Source organism: Pelobates fuscus, chromosome 3 (genome assembly GCF_036172605.1).
Source record: "Pelobates fuscus isolate aPelFus1 chromosome 3, aPelFus1.pri, whole genome shotgun sequence".
Lineage (NCBI taxonomy): Eukaryota > Metazoa > Chordata > Amphibia > Anura > Pelobatidae > Pelobates > Pelobates fuscus.
Window position 1 is genome coordinate 155,029,110 of NC_086319.1, and position 19,765 is coordinate 155,048,874.

Here is a 19,765-nt window from a genome sequence, read left to right on the forward strand (position 1 = left end):
ATCCCAACTGTGAAGTATGATGGTGGGGGCATCATGGTTTGGGGCTGCTTTGCTGCGTCAGGGCCTGGACGGATTGCTATCATCAAAGGAAAAATGAATTCCCAAGTTTATCAAGACATTTTGCAGGAGAACTTAAGGCCATCTGTCTACCAGCTGAAGCTCAACAGAAGATGGGTGTTGCAACAGGACAATGACTCAAAGCATAGACGTAAATCAAAAACAGAATGGCTTAAACAGAAGAAAATACGCCTTCTGAAGTGGCCCAGTCAGTGTCCTGACCTCAACCCTATTGAGATGCTGTGGCATGACCTCAAGAAAGCGATTCACACCAGACATCCCAAGAATATTGCTGAACTGAAACAGTTCTGTAAAGAGGAATGGTCAAGAATTACTCCTGACCGTTGTGCACGTCTGATCTGCAACTACAGGAAACGTTTGGTTGAAGTTATTGCTGCCAAAGGAGGTTCAACCAGTTATTAAATCCAAGGGTTCACATACTTTTTCCACCTGCACTGTGAATGTTTACATGGTGTGTTCAATAAAAACATTGCAACATTCTTTGTGTGTTATTAGTTTAAGCAGACTGTGATTGTCTATTGTTGTGACTTAGATGATGATCAGATCACATTTTATGACCAATTTGTTCAGAAATCCATATCATTCCAAAGGGTTCACATACTTTTTCTTGCAACTGTATATTCTACTGCACCAACTGAGTTTATCAATAAAACTTAAACAGAGAATATGAGAACTCTGAGAATGGACAAAAGGTTAGAGAAACTCTATAGCTTGCCCTTTTAGTAAATACCCCCTCAGGTCTTTTTTGCTCACTTGTGCCATTACCGAGTGAACCTATTCGACTGCATGTTAGACTTATCCCAAACCATAAGTCAATCCAGAACTAAAGCAGACATCCCAACATGCAAAAATGCATGTTGGATTTCAGGGAAGTGGCTTAACAAGATACTGCACCTCCCTCCCCCACCCTCCAGCCCCCTCCTCATGCGCTCAACTGGTCCAAACACACACACAGACAGACACAGACGTGTCACAGACGTGTACTGGCACATACACACACTCTGGCACATACACACTGACATACAGATAGACACTTTGAAACACATACTGGCACATACACTTAGATACACACTGACACACACCAACACATATACTCAGATAACACACACTGACACACAGATACACACACTGACACTCAGATACACATACTGGCACATACACTCAGATACACACACTGACACACAGACACACACTGGCCCATACACAGAGATACATACATTGGCACACTTAGATATACACACTGACATACAGACACACACTGGCACATACACTCTGATACACACTGACATACATTCAGATACACACTAACACACACACACTGGTGCATACACTCAGATACACACACTGGCACATATACTCAGATACATACACTGGCACATACACTCAGATACACACTGACACATACACAATCTGGCACACACAAGTCACACTTTACAGATTTGCAGCCACCCTCCTGTTAGCTTACTAATGTGTCCAGGAAGATGGCTTTACTTAAAGTTATGGTGCTGGCTGAGGCTGATGGGAGTGATCATGCTGCCGCAGCTCACTCCATCCTCTCCTGTACCTTTATGCTGCTCTCTTCTCCTCTGCTGCCTCCTTCCTCCACTCCTCCTGGGCGGGCAGCTCTCTGTAAAACAGGGAGGTTATAGCTGTCACTTCCTCCCTGCCAGCTGATATCACAGGCCCTGCTTAGTGAGTAAATTATTTTTTATAGTAACTGGCGAATCCAGGGGGAGCAACGGGGCAATTGCCCCCCTCCCCCCCAAGCTTTCCCCTGCCGGCTAATGCAGGGCTGGCACTGTCCAAGCGCCAGCCCTGCAATGTGCCTTCAAAGACCGGAGGGGAGATCAGAGATCTCCCTCCCCGGTCCACAGGCACCATGCTGGCAGCCGGCAGGGGAGGGAGAGAGAGAGGACCTGGGAGCTCCACTGCCCCCCATACACACACTGCCACCACATACTCACTATACACATTCACACACTGCCCAACCATACACACATTGCCCCACACACACATACACTGCCCACCCACACACACTGCCCCCCCCACACACTGTCCCCCATACACACATTGCCCCACCCACACATACACAGCCCCCATACACACATTGCCCCACACACATACACTGCCCCCACACACACTATACAAATTCTCACACTGGCCCCCCATACACACATTGCCCCCCACACACATACACTGTCCCCCATACACACACTGCCCCATACACACCATACACATTCACACACTACCCACCCATACACACATTGCCCCACACACACATACACTGCCCCTCACACACACACACTGCCCACCCATACACATACACAGCCCCCCATACACACATTGCTCCCCACACACGCTGCCCCCATACAAACATTGCCCCACACACCCTACACATTCACACACTACACCCCTCCCACACACACACACACACACACACACTGAACCTTTCACACACACTGCACCCCTCACACATTGCACCACTCACACACACACCACTGCTCCTATGCCCTACTACAGCCCCATATCCCAGCAGACCCTAGGTAAGTTGTCAAACTGTTATTAAACTATTTGACTACTTACTCTGGGAGGGGGACCTGGCACTCCTGGCACCATAACCACTGCACAGAGCTGTAGTGGTTATTGTGCATGGATTATTTCTTTAAATAAGCTACAAGTGCCCCTCCCGAGATCAGGCTCTGATGAGGGTGCAACTCATACACAATATAATGAAAATCACACACATCAGACTGTGTGTGTGAATTCCGGGATACTGTGTATAACTTGCGGGTGTCAGGGAGCAGCATTCAACGTGCAGGAGTCTCCCGAAACTCTGCTGCAGTGCCGACAAGTTTACTCAGCCAGATTAGCAAGGAGTCATAACCAAATCACTTCTGAAGTACAAGAACATTTTAGCAAGTATCAGAGGCCACAAAAGGGCAACCAAACTGGGGTGAGGTAAGTACCAGGGCCGTCTTTAACGCGGGGCAAACGGGGCAGCTGCCCCGGGCCCTTTTACCTGTGGGGGCCCAAGGCAGCTGCCACGTGGGCCCCGCTGCCCTTAACAACTTTCTCCCTCCAGCCCTCCACCCATGGGCCCCCAGTGCATGCTGATCTTGGGAACGCACACAGGGGCCCACCGGGTGGCCCATGCAGTAAGGGCCACCCGGTGGGCGTTTGTAAGCAGGGGCCCGGTCGCACTCTGTGGCCCTTTAACAGCACGACCGGGCCCCTTTTCCTTTCGACAGCATGAGAGGAAGTGACTGCGTGAGTCACTTCCTCCCAGAGAGAGCCGCGCGGGAGTGACCACACCAGGGAAGCAGAGAGGAGGAGGGCTGGTCCAGACTGCCAGTCTGCAACCCCCAACAGCCTCAGCCACCACTCTGGCCACCAGGGAAGCAATCCTTCAAGGTAGGAAACGGGGAGTAAACTTAAAAGTGTGAGAAGAGGTTCACATTTTTCTTGTCTGTAGTCATTCAGGTGTTTGTCATCTGCTGGTTCCCTTTCTTTTTTATATACACCCTCTCTGCTATATGTACGAGCTGTTCACCCCTGATAATTTTTCTTCTGGTTTGGATACTGTAACAGCTCTTTGAACCCAGTGATGTACACCATATTTAATCAGGATTTCATTTAAAAAGATTTTATGTAAAGGGGAAAAGAGAAGGATTGTGTAGTGCTGGGGGAAGAACATTTGGACCATGTAAATGTATTTATTGTACCATGCAGTAAGACCAATATTCCTAATATAATCCTCCTATATTCAGTTTATAAACAAGTCACTATTAACCCTGTATGTACCAGGTGTCTGAGAAAAGCATTTCACACTCTCTGACACTCAAGTTAAGAGTTAAAACAAATATAAATGCTATTTTATTACTGAAGCAAAATTCTCTACCAGTTCTGGCAAGCATCTCATGATCATTCATATATATATATATATATATATATATATATATATATATATATATATTGCTTAGAGCAAGTCCTTTATTTATTTTTAATAATATTGCCATTTTATTGCAGTGTTTGCAACCTATAAGCATCACAAATCACTTTGGGGTATTTTCACTAAACAGTGAATTTCACTGAAAAGCTAATTTGCAAATGTTCAGTCTGAAATATTCAAGCTGGGATTATGTGTAAATTGGAATATGCTATATTTGGGGCCAAAACTTGAAAAAAATGTAAATCATTCTCTGTTTTTAATTCACTGCTTAGGATATAGATCACAATGTGTTTGTTCTTCCTTTAAGGTTCTACATACATTTTTATTTTATTTTTTTCATTTTGAAAGTAGATATCCTTTTCTCCATACAAGCAAAGTATTTACTGATAGTGGCTTTAACCCTTCAAGTGTCAGTGTGCTCCCTGCACAATAACAAGCAGTGCACAAATAGTTAACATGTTTCTTTGTCACTTAGTGGTTAAGAGAACGCCTGGTGAAACATTGCCTGGCAGGAACTTTTAGGGTATGTAATGGGTAGACTTAGTTGCAGTGGCTTCCAGCACTGAACAGGTTAAAAAAAATTTGCAAAACAGCAGCAGTGATTTCAGTTCAGATAATAAAAAGTGCAGATTAAACCGCAAAACAACACATTGCCCACCCCTAGGCTTGGCATGGGAGTCTGCAATTCAAAGGGGAAATCTGGTGGCAACTAAACATTAGCCCTATGCATGTTTTGCAATACGTTGGGCATGCCTCTGGCACTCAAGGGGTTAACTCAGGTTTACAAAATGTCTCTCTAAGCATTTTCAGTATTAAATGCAGAGCTATATGTTGCACTTAAAGGGCCACATGCTGTAAGGGACTCTCACACAACCATAAGCATCCCAAAATCAGTTTGGATTGCAGCTTCCTTGATATTAAAGGGACACTATAGTCACCCAGAGCACTTCAGCTCAATGAAGTGTTCTGGGTGCCAGGTCCCTCAGGTTTTAACCCTTCAGAAGCAAACATAGTAGTTTCAGAGAATCTGCTATGTTTACATTTGGGGTTAAGCCTGCCTCCACTAGAGGCAACCACTAGAGGCGCATCTGCGACGCTGGAGGCAAATTTTGCCTCCATCGCACAGAGCGTCCATAGGAAAGCATTGAGAAATGCTTTCCTATGGACGCTTTGAATGCGTGCGCATTCAGCTCCAGTGACGTTGGACCGGAAAGCTGACGTTGGACGGAAGGAGAGGTCACCAGTGCCGAGGGAGCCCAGCGCTGGATTAAGGTAAGTGGCTGAAGGGGGTTTAACCCCTTCATCGCCACGGGAGGGAGATCCTGAGGGTGGGGGCACCCTCAGGGCACTATAGTGTCAGGAAAACCGCTTTGTTTTCCTGACACTATAGTGATCTTTTAAGTATCCACAGGATCTTGGGGACGCACATTAAGGAGGCCCACTGGGTTGCCCATGCAGTAAGGGCCACCCGGTGGGCGTTTGTAGGAAACAGGGAGTAGATTTAAAAGTGTGAATCTGTCAGTATGTCTGTGTTTCTGTCTGTCAGTATGTATGTGTGTCTGTCTGTGTGTCTCAGTATGTCTGACAGTGTATGTGTGTCAGTAGGTTGTATCTCAGTATGTCTGTCAGTGTATGTCTTTGTGTTTGTGTGTTAGGATGTCTGTCAGGTTGTGTGTTTGTGTCTGTGATGTCAGCATGCCTCTCAGTATATATGTGTGTGTGTCAGTATGTCTGTCCATGTGTATGTCTGTGTAAGTATGTATGTGAAAAGTGCAATTGCATGCCAGGGAGTGGGGGTGCCCATGGGGCCCAAGAAAATGCCTTGCCCGTGGGGCCCAAGAAAATGTTTTGCCCAGGGTCCTAGTGATATTAAAGACGGCCCTGGTAAGAAGTCTGCATCAGTATTGAAGAATATGCATGTGTGTTGATGCACTAATGAAGCGGTGGTATGGTGCAGGTTTGGAGAGTCTGAAGTCAATTCAACTGAAGAAAAAGGACATAAACAATAGCTGGATATCGCATGTTACAGACAGGTATTATAATGCCTTCCCCAAATTTAAATTAAGCTATGTTTATGTGGCAAGCAATAATTCCGTGTGTGACAAAAACAAGATTTTTATATGTGGATGGCTGGTTTAAATTTACTTTTGGCAACTCATGTGTCAGACTTCTAAAAAAAAAAAATGCGTTTTCAGTCATATAAATCAACTTTGTTTTAAACGTTTGAATGGACTGAACAATTACCAATTTATTTACTAGAGCAAAATCCTATGTTATCGGTCCACAGTTCATTTATTAATTACCCATAAGAATCATTGTACTGGCCTGGCTCTAGTCTAAATACGGCTGAACTAAACCTGTTTCAGCCAATCAAGCAGTCGCGCCAGATAGAGGCTTGGAACGCAGAGTTTCCCGGTTGCTATGGTTACAGAGTTGCTATAGGAACGGGTACTCACAGACTCCCAGGGAGGCCCGAGTTGGCCGTGAGCCCGGAAAGTAAGAGACGGAGGAGGACCCATGGGAGGAGAGACAAAGGGAAGTATCCAGAGAGATGCTACGGGGATCCCGGTGAGTGTGATACTAACTAACTGATCCTTCCACAGAGAGCGAGCAATGGAGATACATACTGGATCAGCGGAGACATAATAAACAGTCAGGTTAAGAGGGAGAGAGGGCACTATAGATTGGTAAATAGACGGTCGTGGGACACACAGAGTTGGGTGAGGTGAGATTCTTGGTAGTGAAGTAAGGACACAGGAATGTGAGTGTGATGGTATTGGTGCAGAGTAATGCATGGAGAGGGGCACAGTGCACAAAGTGATGGGAGAGGAGAGAGAGAGGGATTTGGGTGAGAGATAAAGAGAGAAAAGGGCACTGAGACTTGTGTACACTGCACGGGATGGAGAGTGATGGAGAATTATGTAAAAATGAAGAGAAAGGGGAAATTAGGAGGAGGTCATACAAGCAGAGTGTTATTCAGGTAGACTAGAAATATAGGAGCATAGTGGTAAACAAGTAAGTGTTTAGGAGCACAGGAGTCCAGAAATGTCCTGTATTGTATGTAGAACATGTTCACCAATGTTGATAGTAAAAGGTTACTTTTGCAAAACATCTCAATATCTGTTTACTTGGTGAGAAAATGTTTGGATAAAACTGAAATAAATAATAATAAAAAACAGTTTTCTTCTAGATTACTTGGTCATTTAGTTCACCCAGTTCTGAATATGTAATTTCATAACAAGTTTTCTTGAGTTTGTCTTCTTGAATTTAAAGTAAAAAATCTGACATTTTGAAAGCAATACAATAAGGAGACAAGCAAGACATAGTGAAAGGATAGGCCAACAAGAGGCTTCCAATTTAAATTCCCAGAGGGCTGTAGCTAATTATCAAAGGTTTGCATGACTTTGGGCAAAAGAGCTTAATTGTTACAAACAAGAAAAGCAAACATATTGTGCTTGTTTCATCTCAACTGGTATATGCACATTCCATTTAAATTACCACTCCAGACAGTACAAGTTTGTTTGACTTGTGATTGCATAGTTACTCAATATGCTCAAATCTATAAACAGAAATAGGAAACACAGCCCCACAGACAGCCTCCCCACACATGCACAACACCCTTTACTGGCCATGTCCCACTTTTGTCCTCTGGTATCCCTCTTATAGGTACACAGAGACAAGTCACCAAAAAATGCAGACCTGTGCCATGTAAAACAAACACAGGGCATTGTTACCATGCAAGAGCTCTTCAGCAGGGCTCAGCACATCAGATGATCTTGATAACATACTCACTTTGAGCTGGCATGTTTGTCATTGTTGATGACATGGCATGCATGTCTTTTTCTCTGCTCTCTCCTACTGGACTGATCTGCCTTTTAAATGCCCAGGTTGAATTTTTTTTCCTAGTCCGGTCATGTTTGCTACTGCCTTCTTAATTTTCTCTTTATAGTAATTGAGGAGATGTATATGTAGGAGTAAAATCACTCCATCCTGTTTCTTTTTATTATGTATTAGTGAATGGATCCACAATTGGGGAAAAAATGCTTGGAAGATTGAATTGTGGTATATCCCCTTGTGCTTATCTGATGTTTAGTTTATTTATTGATACATTCACGTATTAGTAATTCTCAAATATTTAATCATAAATAGTTTGGTGTTCTTTACTTATACTAATTTGCAATTATTATTTTTTATTTTAGATCAGTGGTTTTGTCATCCTTAATAACAAAGATAAATTGTAATTGCCATTGATTCATCATGTCTCATGACACAGGAAAGGAAGACCCACTTTCTGAACATACAAGCAGTAGTGAGTCTGAGTCGGTGTGTATTTTTTTTAAATCTTTTTATGTATTCTTTTAAACATTATACAAATGCCTCAAAATAAAATCATATATAAATGTGGTTTTGATTAATACTGAAAGCAGAATTGTCACTTCCATGATCGTTACAGTTCTTTGTTCCCTTACTCCAGAAAATTCCATTGATGTGCTTGCTAAAGATTGCAGTGGAGGCAAGTCAAATTGTGCTTACCTCTCCTGCACCTCAGTGTTCACTTAAGTTTTTGTGTAGTATGTGCCCACATCAATGTTAAACTTATTTTATATCAAATAAGTAAGTAAGGGGTGGAATTTATCAGTGCTTGTTATATGACTGCAAGAACTTTCCTGGAACCAGAGTCTCTTCTTTTCTGGCAGAACGGTAGATATAGAAGGTAGTGTCAGTAAGTAGCGCCTGTGGTAGTCTTCTCAAGCTCAGGGAAATATAGGGGAGAGGAGAGGAGAGGACACGGATATAGTGTAGTATGTTAAATTGCTGATAGTGGTAAATATAGGGGAGAGAGGAGAGAACACGGATATAGTGTGGTATGTTAAATTGCTGATAGTGGTGATAGTGGTAATACCACTATCAGCAATTTAACATACCACACTATATCCGTGTCCTCTCCTCTCTCCCCTATATTTCCCTGAGCTTGAGAAGACTACCACAGGCACTGCTTCCAGACACTACCTTTTATTTTATGTCAACTATTTTTGGCTAGATAGCCAGCATGCAGTGTAAACTATAAAATAATAAGTATTAAGAATAAAAAAGAGCACAAACTATAGTTAGTTGGTTTCTGCAAAATCCATATGTGACTGACATGCTTTATCTTTAAAAAAAAAAAAATTAATATAGCTTATGCAAAGTTACAGTTTTTTTTTCTACTTTGAGGAAGCTGTGCTGCATGAAGAAAAAATATTTTCTTTATTATTTAAACTAGCCTTGTGCATGGCAGAAATGTTCACAAGGGTTTATACTTTCTACTTGCAGGACAACATTAACTTTAAAGCAACTCTATAGCATACATTGGCTGTCATCATTATCAGCATCTGTTTTAGTTACCCTGTTAGACCTCTGTCCCTATATTGTCAGACTGGTATAAGGATTCTGCCGCTTGGTTGCCAAGCCCTGACAGTTACTAAGTGTGCACACTCTAAAGAGAGAATTCAAAGTAAATTTCAAATTTAAGGTCATAATAGTCGTAATGACAAAATTCGACAATGCTTCATGTTTGGCTACTTTCGCCATAAATGTGAAGTTCACTTAGAATTTTCACTTTAGTGAAATTTGACTCCAAATTATATATCATTAAAGGAACTCTATAAGCACCCACACCACTTCACCTCACTGAAGTGGTCTAGGTGCTATGTGCCCCCATTTTAACCTTTCAGCTGAAAACATTGCCATGCTGCAGGATGGAAATGTTCATATTGCAGGGTTAACCTGCCTCTAGTGGCTGTCATACTAACAGCCACTAGAGCCACTTCCGTATAATAGTAAAACTCTCCTATTTTAGTCAGATGGTCTCAGAGAGACCATCTGATTGGCGCAGGGTAATGTTTTGCCATGTTTGCACACTAGCCTCCCAGTTCTTTCCTTTTGGAAAGAATTGGATTGGCTTAGCTATCTCAGCCAAAGAGGTGGAGCTTGAGCAGTGGCACCAGTATGACAAGGAAACAAAGTTGAGTAAACTACCTTCTTAACACTGGTAGCCCTGGCATGGACACCTAAATGGTGACAAGGACTTTAAAGGGGCAAGCTTAGCATCATAACCACAAGAGCTGATTGTAGTGGTTTTGGTGCAAGGAGTCCTTGGGCGTAGTGCCTACTTTTTTCACACATTTTATCCTGTGCTTTGAGAAAAGCAATGACTTTCCTAGAACACAAATTTGGACAGATATGTATGCGTACATGGATGTGTAACTGCATTATCACCATAGAGGCAATAAACTATAGCTTATGCTTATGCTTATGTTGTTTACGGTGCCCCTTTAACTGTTAATCTATATTTTCAAAGCTTCACGGTTGGATTGTGGTATTTGGTATGGTTCAAATAGCTTCCTCTGAAAGCCACAAAGGTTCACAAACTGTAACTGAACTGTACATAACCCTTTCTTACACCAGTCAGCAGTCAGTAAAGCGTGAAAATACCTGCTTCCAGCCTGTCATGTTTGTGAATGTTTACAACATACACAGTGTATCAAATAGCAAAGCCTTAGAAAATATTCCATTAAGCAAATTTGATATTACATTTGGCTATGGATAGGGTAATCATAGACCCCCTCTGTTTAAAGTGACAGTTTCTGAATGATAACTATACAGAACTAACAAAAATCGGTGTAATAAATGATATAATAAAAATGGGCAGCTACATACACCAGCAAGCGTCTTGGATGAGTGTAAGCTCATAAAACAGAAAAAAAGGGGTATGTGCGCTCCTAAGTATAAAATAAATCTGTAGAAATAAACAAATAAATTTATTAATATGAAACACATGCATATAAGTTAATTAAATCATAAATAAAAACATGACCACAAAGATCTATTACTGGTTGGTGGAGAGCTATTTAAGGATGGAAAAGCAAAGCCGCGGAAATATTGCTACAACAGTAGGCATATAAAGCCACCACTGATACAGTAAATAACAATGAATCTCAAGGCTCTAACGCCTACAATACATATACACCAGTGAAAGAAAAAAGTAAAAAAATTAATGGATAAAACTGTAACTCTAGAAAGAATGAAAAATATACAAAAAGTACCTTGCCTCGGTGTGGGCCCCCACCGAGGTGTATGTAAAAAATAAAAATGTAAATGAAGTCCCGGAAAGGATATATTCAGAAGGATGAAAGGTGGACGGTATTAGATGGAATATCGTCAGGCCCAGGGAGGATCAGTAGACGGGTGGTTATATCTTGCACCGCGGTCGGGATCTTCAAAAAAGACCGTGGTGTAGTTGAAGCAGACTCCCAGAACGAGCAGGCAACGACCATCTACCTCCGGACTCTAAGTACAGTAACCGCTGGAACTAAGTGTACAAAACACTGAAGCAGAGGTATAAACTTCAACTGGGTATAGGTTCTCAGGAAAACAGGAGCGGTCACTCTCAATAGCTCACAAACGCTCCAAGCAATAACAGATAAGAGGATCAGCTGAAACAAAGTATCAAACAACGTGTCTATGCGTTTCATCCCTCCCACGGGACTTTTTCAAGACAAAACGTTTTATCAAAACACTCCTGTTTTCCTGTGAACATATACCCTGTTTAGCAATGCTCTGTCTTCATTTCCTCCTACTCCTTCAGTATCAAAATCTCTCCTTACACCCACTTTCCTCACTCTCCCCAACAACCTTTACATTTCCCCATCTCTGCTACACTCCCCCCTCCTCTCATCTCCTGCTCTGCGCTCATTTTTCTGCTTCCTTTCTCCTACCCACAATCAATCTCATACTAGACCCCATGCACATAAAACCCACTCACACCTCCTGTCACTATTTCTCCTCCTGCTTCTAGTGGCTGGTGATGTCTCTCCCAACCCATGGCCCTTCACCTCCTCTGCACAGACTTAGACAACCAGATACCCCACAAACCTCACCACGATACCCTTGTTTGCTAACATTCAGTGTGCACTCTGGAACGCCTGCTCCATCTGCAGCAATCTGAAATCAACAGCCATACACGACCTATTTATCTCAAACTCATTCACACTAGTAGCACTGACTGAGGCTTGGCTTTCCCCCTCTGATAGTGCTACTCCTGCCTCTTTATGTTTTGGTGGGCTACAATTCTCAGACACTCCCAGACTCAACTGTAAAGGAGGTGGTGTAGGCATCCTTCTCTCCCCTCAATGTACCAATCTCCCCTTACCTATACTTTACTTCCTTTGATGTTCTCACTGTCTGCCTATTTAAACCCACTCCTTTTAAGAAGTAATTTACTTTTGCTATCATCTACCGCTCCCCTGGTTAGCCTAGGCTATTTATTTAGCACTTTTCTTCCTGACTATCTCACTTCCTCTCCTCTAGCACTCCTTCATGTTTATACTTGGGGATTTCAATATCCCAATCAACAATCCCAACTGCACTGATGCTCTCTGTAACCTCATCCTTTCACCTCATGTAATGGTCTAATTCAGCAACCCATTCAGCGGGAAACACTCTTGATCTCGACTTTACCATCCTGTGTACTGCCTCTAATCTCTCCAATATTCCTTTTCCTATATCTGACCACCATCTGCTGACTTTTGACATCAGCAAACCAGGACCCAACTGACACCACCCTCAGCACATCAATCTCACAGAAACCTCCAATGTCTTGACCTAGAGCAATTCTCCACTAACCTCCAAACTCTCCTTTAATCTATCTCAAATCTCACCTGCCCACTCTGCAATCTAGTTCTACAATTCCACCCTCTCCTCTCAACTAGACATCATGGCACCTCCTACACTTAAACACAACAAGCGCCCCCAACTACAACTTTGACACACCAAGCTGACTTGAAACCTCCAAAAATGCTCCAGAACTGCTGAATGCTGCTGGAGAAAGTCTCACTTCGCTTCTGACTTTCTCCACTATAAATTTATGCTGCGCTCTTACAACTTGGCTTTTTCCTCTGCAAAAGTAAATTACTTCAATGCCCTCATAACCACACTCTACCGCGAACCCAAACGACTATTTCAAACTTTTAACTCTCTTCTTAGCCATGTTGCTCCTCTTACAAACGTAACCGCCATAAACTTTGCAACTCACTTCACTAACAAGATCTCTACAATCAGGGAAGAGATCTCTCTTTCCCCTTACAATACTTCCAACCTTACTCCCTCTACTGTTCACACCTGCTACAGCGAAAGAGGTATCTGCTCTGCTCCGGTCCTCCTGCCCCACCACCTCCTCCCTTGATCCTATTCCCTCGCATCTCATTCATTCTCTGTCTCCTTCTCTTGCTCTGCCTCTCACTAAAAATTCTCAACTCTTTCCTCTGGCATATTTCCATCACCCTTCAAATATGCAACTGTAACCCCAATTCTGTAACCCCAATGCGGATGACACGCAATCTATCTGTCCTCCCCTGATCTCTCCCGCCCCGCTTGACTAGTGTCTCTAACTGCTTCTCTGCTATTTCTAACTGGCCAAGAAAGTAAAAAATGGAGTAATGCGCATCTGATATTTAAAGTGCACACTCAGGTGCTACCACATTTATTTGAAGGACAATGTACAAGTTGCAAAGCAATTGCCCTTTATCAATGCTCAGTCCTTAGTTATACCATGAATTAAAATAAATATATATACATACAATTGCTCACATTAACTCCAGTGCCACCACCCGAATTTCAAACAGAATTAAAATCAGCTGTATAGCTAGTTCCAGGATCCATCCGCCATCCTGGTTCGTCAAAACGTCAGATTCGCATCCCCAGCACGTGACGTCATCACCTCTGGTTGCTAAGAGATGGGTAAACATGGACTCTTTCTAATAAATAGTGTCAGTTTGACTATCCACAATTGAAGCTAGGTTCTGCATCTTCATAATTAGAATCAATATATAGCATTGTAATACCTCTATCAAGCATGTAAATGTAAGAAAAGAAGCAAGGATAGTGGGAGAGAATCTAGCACAGCTGATGTAATTATCAAAACATAAAATAAGGCATCATTATTTACAGTAAATAAAGAATAAGCATAAAAACAACCTCACTAAAATGTGAGGATATAGGGGGGGCGGAGCCAGCGCCCGAGCGAGTTGGACGCAGCCTGCAGCAGCTCCTCGAGGAAAATAAACATATCGCTAACTACAGGCGGAAAACAGCAAGTTTACCGAGCCACCATAAGCCTCCCAAGTGCCTTACATCATGGGCAAGAAGGCGAATAAATACAAAGCTGACCCGAGCTCGGGTTCCCGAGATATCGGGGCTTTCTTGTGCACAGCCACGCGGCTGGACCCGTTCAAGATGGCGCCGACCGGGACCTACACCTCCCCATCGTCGGAAGACGAGAGCCCAACAGCCACTTACTCACCAACAAAAAAGGTACAAGCAAAAACCATGACATCCCCGGACCTGGGTGACTCTGCCCCTGCCACAAAAGCCGACATAAAGGCACTCGTGAAAGAGATCCAAATGATGTTCCAAGCTGACATGGCGCTGGTCAGGGAGGAAGTCTCCAGACTCACAAACTGGGTGGTGAAGGTGGAAGAGGGCCTCAAAGGGCGCAGGGGCAGCCCAAACTGCCACAGATGCAGCCCTATTGTCGCTGCAAACACAATGCAGCACCCTAACAACACAACTAGCTAATCAGGAAGACAGGGCGAAGGCACGGAACGTGAGGATCCGAGGGGTGCCAGAATTGGTTACCGACCCTGAGCTGACCCACTACTGCCGAAGGCTGATAGCCACTTTGTTACTACCCAAACAAGTAAAGCAAATAGGGGTAGATTCCTGCTTCCGATTACCCAAAGCCACCAAAGCTCCCCAAGAAGCTCCCAGCGATATACTCGTGAAGTTTGTTCGGGACTCTGATCGGGGGGTGCTCATGGGAGCCGCAAGAGGCTCACCCACGATTCAATTTGAGGGGGCACAATTAACATTTTATAGGGACATCTCCAGGCACACCTTGACGTGGAGGAGATCTCTTCGACAGATCACTCAACTGCTCCGCGAGAACTCCATTACATACAAATGGGGGCAGCACCGACTGACAGCAAACAAAGCAGGCAAGATGCACCTCCTAACACACAAGTCGGACGCTGATGCTGTTCTTACCGTGAAATGTACTAAATGCTGAATACCTATCGCACACACGGTGTAATATGATGTTTATGATTAGCCACAAAAATAAAGAATTACAAAAAAAAATGTGAGGATATACATAATGCTACATGAGATGTATCAATCTATAAAAAGGGAGTCTGCTAGTCAAGACAAGAGCAGATAATCAAGTATCCAGGTTGCATCCCTTGGCGGGCACCAGATGGAAGCACCTACAGTAACCAGTACCAATTAAATTTCTCACTGAGACCATGAGGGGACACTGTGTCCAGTTGGTGCATCCAGCGTGCTTCCTTTTGTAGCAATATTTTCACTCTATTACCTCCTCTAGTCAAAGGAGGCACCCTTTCCAGCACTTGGTACCGCAACTGTGAAACGTTGTGTCTTTTTTCTCTAAAGTGCCGTGCGACTGGTGCATCTGAGTTTGCACATCGGATTGTGGTTTTGTGTTGGGAAACCCAATCTTTCAGAGCATGTATTGTTTTACCCACATACCCCAAGCCGCAAAAACACTTTAGAAAGTATACCACATACTTAGTCTGGTATTTTAAATAAAACCTTTAACTTAATCTGTTGGCCAGTTCTAGGATGGGTGCAAAGTTCACCCTTAATGATCCCGCTGCAGTGGTTACAACTTAGGCAGGGATAAGTCCCATGTACGGGTTTTGAAAGGAACGCCTGTCTGGTATTAGTCTGGGTGTCAGCCCTAACCACCTCACCTTGTCTCTTGTGGAATGACTACGTTTGTTTGCAAACAGAGAGGATTCTTAAATAAGTGCTTATCTGTTTGTAATATGAACCAATTATTACATATGATTTTCTAGATTTGTGTTGTAAGTGATGAATGAGTACTCACAAATGGTATTCTGTCTTGTTTGGGTCTATTAGTTGTAGAGAGTAATTCCTCCCGATTGATGTCTTTAGCTTTTGGTTTTGCTTTCTGTAACAGTCGGGGACTATATCCCTTATCCAGGAATTTCTGTGAGAGATCTGCAAAGTGGGTATCGACTATGCTGTCATCGCTGACTATACGGCGTACTCGCAGGAACTGGCTTATGGGATTGAAAAGATTTGTTTAGGAGAATGAAAACTATTTACTGGTAGCAAACTATTTGCACACATCCTAGAACAAGCCAACAGATTAAGTTAAAAGGTTTTTTTTTACATGTCAGACTGACTATGTGGTATACTTTCTAAAGTGTCCTTGCGGCTTGGGGTATGTGGGTAAAACAAAACATGCTCTAAAAGACAAGACAACCCAAAACCACAATCCACAGTGCAAACTCAGATGCACCAGTCGCATGGAACTTTAGAGAAAAAAGACACAAAGCTTCACAGTTGCGGTACCAAGTTCTGGAAAGGGTGCCCCCTTTGACTAGAGGAGGTAATAGTTAGAAGCTATTGCTACAGATGGAAGCCCGCTGGATGCACCAAGTGGACACAGTGTCCTCTCATTGTCTCAATGAGAAACTAGAGTGGCACTGGTTCCTGTAAGTGCTTCCATCTGGTGCCCGTCAAGGGATGCATCCTGGATCTGGGTATGTACAATATTTACTTGATTATCTGCTCTTGTCTTGACTATCAATCCCTTTACATCGATTGATACATCTCAGGTGGCATGCTGAATATCCTCAGATTTGGTGAAGTTGTTTTTATGCTTATTCTTTGTTTACTGTAAATAATGATGCCTTATTTTATGTTTTGATAATTACATCAGCTGTGCTAGATTCTCTCCCACTATCCTCGCTCTTTTTCTTACATTTATATGCTTGATATAGGTATTGCAATGCTATATACTGATTCTAATTATTAAGATGCAGAACCTAGCTTCAGTTATGGATAGTCAAACTGACACTATTTATTAGAACAAGTTTATGTTTACCCGTCTCTTAGCAACCGGACGTGATGACGTCACGTGCTGGGGACGCAATGTCTGATGTCATCACGCACGTTTTGTTGAACCAGGAAGTGGATGGAGCTCCCAGGATGGCGGATGGATGCTGGAACTAGCTATATAGCTGATTTTGATTCTGTTTGAAATGTGGGTACTTTAATGGTGCTACCATCAGCTCCACCACGCAGTCTTGCTGCCTAGATGTTCTTTTTGACTCCGACCTCTCCTTCACCCCTCATATCCAGTTGATTGCCAAATCGTGCCATTTCCATCTCAAAAACATTGCGTGCATCCGCCCCTATGTAACGCCCTATGCGGCTAAGTTGCTGGTCCATGCCACTGTCCTCTCTAGCCTTGACTACTGCAATCCACTTCTCAGTGGTCTTACCTGCTCCCAACTTGCCCCATTGCAGTCTATGCAGTCAATGCGGCGGCGAGGCTTATCTTCCTGTCCCTGCCTTGGCATCCCGTAAGATATAGGGCTCAATATAACATTTTTGTTCTTGCTTTGAAATCTCTACATAATGCTACTCCCACCTATCTATCCTCCCTAATACACAAGTATGTTCCGTCCAGGCCCCTACGCTCTGCCTAAGAACTACGTCTATCCTCTGTTCGTACTCCCACCTCTGATGCTCGCCTTCATGACTTTTCTAGGGCTGCACCGTTCTGTGGAACTCTCTTGCCTTTTCTGTTAGACGCTCACCCAGTTTCCAATCCTTAAAAAAATCATTAAAAACTAATTAAAAAAAAAAAAAAAAGAATATCAATTAAAATGTTAATGGCTCCCAAATGATTCATCTCCTGCAACTGTCATTTAAAAAAAACAACAACAAAAAACACAAAATGTTCAGTGAATACTATTCTACCAATCTACTTCCTTAATACTTCCCTTACCTTTTGTGTCAATTCCCCCTACTCCCTCTAGCTCATTGTAAGCTCATTGAGCAGGGACCTCAATGCCTTTGTTCCTGTGCATCAAACTTGTCTGGCTACAATTACATGTTTGTTAGTCCACCCATTGTAAAGTGCTACGGAATTTGTTGGCGCTATATAAATATAATAATAATAATAATTGTTGGCTCTAGACTATCAGCACTGAAGTCCCAGCCCCACTTACGCAAAGCACAATGGGACAGATTAAATAACTTCTGAGTGAGTATGAAGTGAGGCGGGAACTTGGGTGGCGCAGTGTATGGCCATTGGTTGTCTGTCACCAGCATGCTATGATAACAGTTGCTTTTAATGCACAGAATTAACATTAGACAGACTCGAACTCTTGTTCCGTGTTGGTTAATGACGTTGCCAGAGTTGGAGTTATACCTCTGGTATACTGTGCTATATCTCTGATTGTACTGCATTTACAGATGGTGGGCTGGATGCCATGGTTTTATACTGGTGTATTGCAAAGGTTGGGCCTTGTATGGCCCATGGGCCATATGTTTCCAAACCCTGCCTTAAATGATCGTTGTGATTGTTCCAGTACTGCTATTAGAAGTTGTACATGACACAATAAGGCAGTCCACCAGTAGTCCCTGCTTGGCCTGTCATTAAAGTTAAGGCATGTCACTACTGTGATAGGCTCCAAGGGTGATCAGCCAACCTGGGGGTCAGTGCATAGTTAGGGTTAGTGTTAGGGTTACAATTTAGGTTAAGGGAGAATTTACAAATAGGATCAAAGTGTAATTCTGGTCAATATGGTGACACAGATAGTGTTGCAACCAAAAAGCATATCTGGGAAGCAAGTAAATTTCTTCTAAACCAGGCAAAGATATATATGTGTGGTATTGCTGTACAAATCAGGGGTCTTTACAGTAGTGTGACATACATGGTCTATGAATCCTGAAAATCACAAAAAATTAAATATACCCAACAGTTTTGACTTGGTTAATAACAAAAAGGTTAAATGAAAACTGTCAAAATAATGATATCTAGCACCGAGCCGAATCAGATGACATGCTGTGCAGCTCCTGCAATTTTGGCCAAAATCTGACAATTAAAGAGGCTGAATAATTTGCTACAGATCCTACTTTACTGGCCCCCTACTCTAATCATCCCAAGCTACAACCAGATGCTTTTTCTTTTTACTTCTGCTCACAAGGAGCAACGCTCCTGGAGGAGCCATGTATTCCGCTCGAGTACCCTGTGGAGGGAATACAACCCTACTTACATATCTTGTTGACATCACACAACCTGCAATAATGATGGGACACCGGTCACAGAAACCTCTTAGAAGTACCCCAGGACATAATCACGATATGTGCACATTATTTCAGCACCATTCGTCTGTCTAAATGGTGGAGAGTCGTCTGGCCTACTCTGCAGGCAACACTAATGAGGAGCTATCTACACTAGCTCACTCAGAAACACCACTCTTACCTGCTCTAACATGAGCTACAGCAGCTGCAACGCTGGCCATAAAGCAGGAAATTCAGATTTCTTTTTACGAACATCAAAAATTTATTCTAGGCAGATCTAGGTTTAATTAAGTTTCAGAAACAGGTCTTTAGGCCACAGAGGAAGATATCCTTGAGCTCCATCAAGGTATATCCTCAGTTAATTAGGCCATTCAACAAATACAAACTACACAAAAAGTTTTTAATCTCAAGGTAGACATTTTGCAAGAAAGTAGTAAATGGAAAAAACATAGAAATCAGAGGTGCCCCAGATGATATCACCATGGGAGAGCTTGCACACTACACGAGATGTCTAATGTCATCTATTCTTCTCTCTAATCTTGCTAAAAAGCTTACTCT

The 19,765-nt window shown here is 42.9% G+C and overlaps 1 protein-coding gene across 1 annotated transcript in view; it reads left to right on the top strand.

The window, feature by feature from the left end:
* Positions 1 to 6,516: 6,516 nt before the first annotated feature.
* The window catches only part of AGBL3 (AGBL carboxypeptidase 3), a 143,510-nt gene continuing 130,261 nt past the window's right edge, over positions 6,517 to 19,765 (top strand). Inside the window, exons 1-2 of the mRNA XM_063447552.1 lie at positions 6,517 to 6,595; positions 8,227 to 8,350. Coding sequence (XP_063303622.1) covers positions 8,285 to 8,350 — 66 coding nt within the window. The 5' untranslated portion in view covers positions 6,517 to 6,595; positions 8,227 to 8,284. The remainder of the gene's footprint in view (positions 6,596 to 8,226; positions 8,351 to 19,765) is intronic.